General features: G+C 36.1%; 1 protein-coding gene across 1 annotated transcript in view; it reads right to left on the minus strand.

Annotated features, from left to right (window-relative positions):
• CCDC7 (coiled-coil domain containing 7) overlaps nucleotides 1-7,215 on the minus strand; it is a 346,398-nt gene extending 339,183 nt beyond the window's left edge. Inside the window, exons 1-3 of the mRNA XM_040645272.1 lie at nucleotides 6,924-7,215; nucleotides 5,663-5,755; nucleotides 758-841 (exon numbers count right to left, since the gene is read on the minus strand). Of these exons, the coding sequence (XP_040501206.1) occupies nucleotides 758-841; nucleotides 5,663-5,755; nucleotides 6,924-7,202 (456 nt within the window). The 5' untranslated portion in view covers nucleotides 7,203-7,215. The remainder of the gene's footprint in view (nucleotides 1-757; nucleotides 842-5,662; nucleotides 5,756-6,923) is intronic.
• Between the last annotated feature and the right edge of the window lie 869 nt (nucleotides 7,216-8,084).

Here is an 8,084-nt window from a genome sequence, read left to right on the forward strand (position 1 = left end):
TAAATTTTCTTATTTGGATGGAACTGGAGGGTATTATGCTAAGCAAACTAGTTGGTTAGAGAAAGACAAATACTGTATGATTTCACTCATATGCAGAATTTAAGAAACAAACCAGATGCTCATAGGGGAAGGGAAGGGAAAATAAGATAAAAACAGAGAGGGAGGTAAACTCTAAGAGATTCTTAACTATAGAAAACAAACTGAAGGTTGCTGGATGGGTGGTAAGTGGGGGATGGGGTAACTGGGTGATGGGCATTAAGGAGGGCACTTGATGTAATGAGCACTGGGTGTTACATGCAACTGATGAATCACTAAATTCTACCCCTGAAACTAATAATACACTATATGTTAACTAAATTGGATTTAAATTAAAAAATTTTTAAAACACTAAAATATAAATACTATCAATACTATATTTCCATTTGTAAATATGAAAATACTAATGACCCAATAAATGCTATAAAGGAAAATTCACAGATCTAAATGACTACATTAAGAATAAAAAAATATATTTTTTCTAATGCCTTTTATAACTCAAGGCATTGTATCTAGACTAATACTACTGAATGGATTATCACATTCAAGTTCGAACAACCAATATAGCTTTAAATATTGTATTACTAAAATTGTTATTAATAACAATTAATGATTTTAATAAATTAATATAAAACTTAATACAAAATTTATTATTAACATTACTAATAATTTAAATCATTAAAATATTAAATATATTTGACAGTTTACACAGAATACATACATTACGTTCTTCCTTAGCTGCTTCTTCTAACTGAGCGGCAAATTGTGAACAACATACCAAGAATGAATTCAGATCATCCCCAACCTTTTGAAAAGAATAACAAAACAAAGTTACTTTTGTTTCAGAATCCATATGCATCCCCATCTACATTTTAGTATATTTAATTATTTTGGAAAATATTTTTTTGTCTATAATTTATGTCCCTTCAAACCTTTAAGACAAGAAATCATGCTCCAAATGCAATACTAGTGAATTCTCCCAGAAAGTAGAAGAGAGAACATTCTGGGGAGTGGCCCATGAATGACATAAATCCTGCTATGCCTCTTTTATTCTCCCCTGAACGTTGCAGAAAATCAAGCATCCCAGATTCAGACTTCTGAAATTTATGAATATCCAAAAAAAGGTTGGCACTCTGCATATATCTTAGAAATATCTCTTTGTGTTAAAAAATGAATGTTCATTATGACTTCTGAATTTAAGTATACTTGCCAAGAGCTGTAGTCTTTTACCCTCACTCAGTGGGCAAATGAACATTTTGAAGAAAAAGCAGTGACAGATGAAAATATCACAATGACTGAATCTTTTCTAGTACAGCAGTGATTTGTAAATCAGAGACAACCTATGATAAATAAATCTCAGATGCTTATATATGATTAGGATTCTCATAGAATGTTCTCCATGAGGAATATGTTCATTCAACATCACATTTTAAAATATACTCACAGGCTGATACACTCTTTTTTTTTGTCATGATAAAGACCTATGCCCTTATAGGAGAGTGGGGAAAACTGAATTAGTCATTCGGGAGAGTGGGAAATGAATGAACTAGGTTTACTAATTATAAATATAAAATGAGCCTATAAGCATACTTGGGGATTTTCTTCTATTCACATTCAGACACTGCAAATATAGAGAAGACTATGATTGATTTGATCAGGGCTGCCATTTAACAAAATAAAATCAATATAGCATGGCAGGGCAAGAAAGTACATGTGCATGGAAGCAATAATAATAATGGACCATGGAATTTAAGCTAGGTAAGTAAGATCACAAGGAGGATTTGGGACAGCAAAGGCAGTAAGACCAATGGATTATAGTTCCGAATGGAATCAAAGGACTTTTGGAGACAGAATATTAGACAGACTAAGTGGGAAAGAGAAGAGATAGTGACCAGAGATTAAGAGGATTGAAACATAAATAATGGAAAAGTTAAAGTTATTGGTTACGACAAAGACTAGAGGATATCATCTTGTCAGTTAGTTGCCGAAATGATAGAAGACAAGATCATTGGAGGAAAGAAATTCAATGAACTGAGATGCTGAATTATTTGCAAAGATCATCTACATGGATATCAAAATCATCAAAAATATGACAACAGTGTTGTGAGACAAGTATATAGTAGTCTTATAATAGTATCACTTATACTATTATAATAGTATTATAATGGTCATTATAATAGAGACTATTAGTTGCCTACTAAAAGACCTCGATTTTATTGGGGATGCCAATGTGCATAGCTAGTAATAATAAGGGGCACCTGGGTGGCTCAGTCAGTTAAGCATCTGCCTTCGGCTCAGATCATGATCCTGGGGTCCTGGGATCAAGCCCTGTGTTGGGCTCCCTGCTCAGCAGGGAGCCTGCTTCTCCCTCTCCCTCTCCCCCTACCCACACCACTCATGTTCTTTCTCTCTCTCTCAAATAAATAAATAAAATCTTTAAAAAATAACAATAAGTTTTCCAGCCTCCTTTACCAATAAGGGTAGCCATGTGTCCCAATCAGGCCAATGAGACAAAAAGAAATTGTTGGGCAGCACTTCTAAAAAGATCTTTAAAAGGGAAGCAGAAATGCCACTTATGATTATGATGTGAAAAGGTAATGAGAGGTCTTCACTTTGGTGTTAACATCCAGAAAGGACGGCTTGCCTGGGTGGCTCAGTCATGGTCCCAGGAGCCCCACATTGGGCTCCCTCCTCAGCAGGGGGTCTGCTTCTCTCTCTCTCCTTCTGCTACTCCCCCTCCTCATGCTCTCTCTCTCTCTCAAAAAAAAAAAAAATTAAACATCCAGACATCCAGAAAGGAAAAATATAAAACATATAATTATCATCCCTTTCCTTGAGGATAGTGAAAAGGAGAGGATAGGATAAAAATCTGATGAACTGAATTTCACAGAAGAACTCTTTATAGATAAGCAAAGAACCAAAGCCATATCCATACCTAAAGGGAACATGGTGGAGAAAGAACACTTGGTCTAGTGTGTGCAAAGTGTGCCAAGTCAGCCAAGTCAAAAAGCAGGCCTACCATTGACAAACAGAATTTAGAGGATAAAGAAAAACCAGCTGAGCCCTTGACAGCCATTTAGGCTAACAGACTGGAATGAGAAAAGCTCCCACAGCAAATCACTCAACCCAACCATTTTTCTTCTACCAAACCCCTTCCCATTTGAATTTTGCCAACAAGGTGGCAGGAAAGGAGGCCTACATTCCTTACGAATGGTCAAAATTAAAAAGTCTGACAATACCAATTTTGGTAAGGATGTACAGCCACTGGAACTCTCCTAGAGAGCTGATAGGAACATAAAATGATTTTGCCACGTTGGGAAGTAGTTTGGCAATTGCTCGTAAAATTAAACATATACTTATAACTCACCAGTACCATTCCAAAGCAATTATCCAAGATGAATAAACACATACATCCTCACAAAGACTTGCACACAAACATTCATAGAAACTTCATTCACACGGAGGGGCACCTGCACCCCAATGTTCATAGGAGCAATGTCCACGATAGCCAACTTTGGGAAGGAGCCGAGATGTCTTTCGGCAGATGAATAAAGATGATGTCGTGTATACACACACACACACACACACACACACAATGGAATATTACTCGGCCATCCGAAAAGATGAATACTTACCATTTACATTGAGGTGGATGGCACTGGAGGGTATTCTGCTAAGTGAAATAAGTCAGTCGGGGAAAGACAATTATCATATGGTTTCACTCACATGTAGAATATAAGAAACAGTGCAGAGGACCACAAGAGAAGGGAGGGAAAACTGATTGGGAAGAAATCAGAGAAGGAGACAAACCATGAGAGATTCTTAACTATGGGAAACAAACTGAGGGTGGCTGAAAGGGAGGGGTTTGGGGGAGATGGGGTAGCCAGGTGATGGGCATTAAGGAGGGCACATGATGCGATGAGCACTGGGTATTATATGCAACTGATGAATTGCTGAACACTACATCTGAAACTAATGATGTACTATGTGTTAGCTAATTGAATTTAAATTAAAAAAAAAAAAAAGAAACTTCATTCATAACAGCCAAAACAGTTACTGGATCCAACGACCTAAATGTTTATTAACTGATGAATGGATAAACAAACTGTGGTATAGCCATACAATGGAATATTCTTCACAATAAAAGAAACAAACTACTGATACATAGAACAGCATGGATGACTCTCAAAAACATTATGATGAAGTAGTGAAGGCTAGATATGTAAGGCTACATATTATATGATTTTACTTATAGGACATTCTAGAAAAGGCACAAGTATACTGTAGATCAGTGGTTGTCTGGAGCCAGGGTAGGAGAAAATTAACTGTAAATGGAGTACAAGGAGGCTTTTGGGGATAATGAAAATGTTTTAAGGTTTGATTGGCATTTACACAACTATAAAAAGCAGGAACTAAGAAATAGAGGAATCTCATCCTGCATGTTCTTGTGGTAATTGTATTTTGAAACTCTGCCAGCATTGAACCAAGATGTGAACCAAAACTATTTAAAATCAGAGTTCAAACTCTCGCCACCTAAAATATTGGCAATATCAAAGAAATCAGCCCCTCAGGAGAAGCAGCAATAGGAGAGATTATGGGTTACACAAATCAGACAAGAACTCAACTTAATTAAAATATGGACCAGTTCCTGCTCAAATCAATTCTTGTAGGAATGAGAATTATTAGCTGTTCACCCAAAATGCCAGGAAGGAAACAGTAAGCATTCTTTAGAAAATAAACATTGTACCACAGTTTCCAATGTCTTCCTAAATCTAATGTTTGGGATCCAATAAAAAAAATTACAAATCATATGAAGAACCAGGAAAGTACAATCCATAATCAAAAGAAAAAAACAGAAGTAAACACACTGATGACCCAGATATTGGAAATTAGCAGACAAAAACTTTTAAAACTCTGTGACTGGTAAAAGAATTTGCAGGAAAAGATAGGTAGACTAGGTGAAGAGGTGGATAATAGCAGGAGAAATAGAAAACCCCCTAAAAAGTAACAAAAAGATAATCCTTCAATATATACCAGACATTTGTTAAAACTCAATAACTTCTTGGTTTAGTTTTTTGAGGTTTTTTTTTTTTTTTTTTAGCAAAATAGAAACAGAAGAATACTTTCTTAACATGATAAAGAATATACATCTCAAACCAACAAGTAACCAATGTTTAAAAATTAAATAGAATAGGAATTAACAATAAAAGTAGGTTTAAAATACAGATATGTCTTGGGGTACCTGGGTGGCTCAGTTGGTTAAGCGGCTGCCTTTGGCTCAGGTCATGATCCCGGGACCTGGGATGGAGCTCCACACCAGGCTTCCCTGCTCAGTGAGGAGCCTGCTTCTCCCTCTGCCTCTGCCCCTCCTCCCGCTCATGCTCCCTCTCTAATAAATAAACTTTTTTAAATGAAATGAATAAATAAAAATATATAGATATGTCTTAATTAAACTTCAAGATAAGTGTTGGCAGAGGATAGAAAAATAAGTACTCTACTTTCAAGTTCCCTAACTGAATCATTTTCACGGATGGGGAATTCATTTTGAGAGCATAAATGAAATCCAAAAGAAAATCTTAACCCTTTTCAGTGTTAACGTCTCTACATTAGGGTTACATATACTTACTGATAAAGTTAATTCTTCATTTTCAGGCTTCACAACTGAATTTTCTCCATCTTGAATGGTAAATCCATAGGTTTCTTCCAAAGTAGAAACAATCTGTGAGTGAATCAAAGCAAATTAAGTATTTTTATAGTTTAAAATTATTATACTAAATGTAAAAAAACATTTAATCAAACATGTCAGGACCTTCTTAGCAGTAAGTCTTATTTCTTCCAGTGCCATAAATTTTAAACTTTCCATCTCACACCCCATCTCATATCACCATAAAGAAATGATGAGAAACAGGCCTCAACTCTACTCCCTACAATGGAGAAAGTCCCTATGACTCCCATTTCTTTGTTGACAGATGTGTAAAAGACTATGAATAGCTGAAGCATCAACTCCACTTACCACCAAAGTATTCCTCAAAATCTGACTGACTCAACTTTCTTCTTTGAAGAGAAGTGGGCAAAACAGAAATGGAAACCAGAGAGCAATAAACTTTTAAGGAAATTCTCTAAGCTAACACCTCAAACTTTGAGGAAATTTATATTTTGGAAATTTGATAAACTATATTCTTTTCATATTTGTACTATTCTTCATTGTTCTCATCTGGTATTTGGTACATCTACAATCAATTCTGTCTCATTATGCAAAGAGAAACTCACCGAAAAGGAAATTTTTTTTCCCCAACACTAAGAGCTAGTTTCTAAAGTGCTAAGAAGAGTTAGCGTAGCAGGAATGAGAGTTGGAAAGGCCTACCGTTAGAAAGATCTGCTTGCAAGGCTGGCATGGGACTGGTGTCTCAGTACTTGGATTTTAGGAGCGTTCCCATCATTCACTGAGGACAGTGGCTCATTATCCCTAAACTATTTACACAAACAATGTGGTTTATCCTAAACATCTGCTTTCCTTCAGGGAGTCTGGAATTTTGGTACATGCTAGGCAAAGTACCTAGATGAGCAATCCCCAATAAAACTCTGGGCATTGAGTCTCTAATGAGCTTCTCCAACAGACATTGCACATGTGTTGTCATAATGTGTTGTTGGAGGAATTAAGCACATCCTGTGTGGCTTTAAAGGAAGAGGAATCTTGGATCTAGTTTCCTCCAGACCTCATCCCATAAGCCTATTCCCTTTGCTGATTTTGCTTTGTATCCTTTCACTGTAATAAATCTTAGCCATCAATAGGACTATATTTTTAGTCTAGTGCACCTTCCTAACAAATCACTAAGCCTGGCACTGGTCATGCAGACCCCAAACACAGGAACCAAGAAGTGTCTTACCATCTTCAGATGTTTGGTAATTTTCCTGATTAATTCATCTTCTGTTATTAACTCCTTTGTCTTACTTGATGGAATGGGCAAAGCATACCTTATGATGGATTCCCCCATTGGTGGAGAGCCTAAAACCATTGGTTCAAGTTTATCACGTACTAATTTTGCACTATGTTTTTCCTTTGGTTTAGGTGACAATGATAAATTAAATAGTCCTTTTTTGTAAGTGAATTCTGGAACATTTGCCAATTTATTACTGGAGGCTAACAGATGTTTTGCTGGATTCATTTTGTTATTTTACTTCACTTCCAAGTTATAGATGAAAAAATTATATTCCTCCCTGTGAATAAAACATTAAGATTTCAGATTAAAAATTACGGCAGGATTATCAATTGCCATGTAGATGGTGAGTCCCAAAATCAGCTCTACAGAAATTACAAAATGGAGAGAATATATCCCTAACAACAAATACCAACAAAAAATTAAAAAAACAAGCAAAAAAACAAAAAAACTGTGAGAAATCCCTACAGTGGCTGAAGGCTGATTTAGGTATGGGCATTTAGGATGGGGTCTGAAGAGACAGTGGCAGGAATCAGAGAATTTCTTAAGAAAAATTTAAAATTTGATTCTTACCTTTCCCCCATTTTTTGAGGTAATATATGCCCTTTATCATTATTTCTATAGGAATAATAGCCCAGGGTATCAAGTGAGTAATATCAAGGCAGCATGAAAGTCAGGCTGAGATAAGAAGTACAGACTGGACAGGTCTTAGGCTTTCATTCTTCTACTACTCTCTCTTTCCAAAGCTGATTAAAACTCAGGACAATGCCTTCTCCCAAAGAGTTTTAAACTATATGCTTGACCATGGGAGTTGTCTCATAGACTGACAAAATTAATATAGAATAGCGTTGGTTCTCTGTTGTCTGAACTTAGATGTCTCATTGTTGTAGTTTGAACTGTGTCCCCGAAAAAAAATATGTTCAAGTTCTAACCTCTGGCACCTGTGAATATGACCATATTTGAAAACAGTTGTTGAGGATGTAACCAAGTTAAGATGAGGTCATACTAGATTACAATGGGCCCTAAATTCAATGACTGGTGTCATCATAAGAAAGCCATATAAGGGCACCTGGGTGGTGCAGTTGGTTAAGCATCTGACTCTCGGTTTTG

This window comes from Ursus maritimus, unplaced genomic scaffold, assembly GCF_017311325.1.
Source record: "Ursus maritimus isolate PB19 unplaced genomic scaffold, ASM1731132v1 scaffold_31, whole genome shotgun sequence".
In the NCBI taxonomy this organism is placed as follows: Eukaryota; Metazoa; Chordata; class Mammalia; order Carnivora; family Ursidae; genus Ursus; species Ursus maritimus.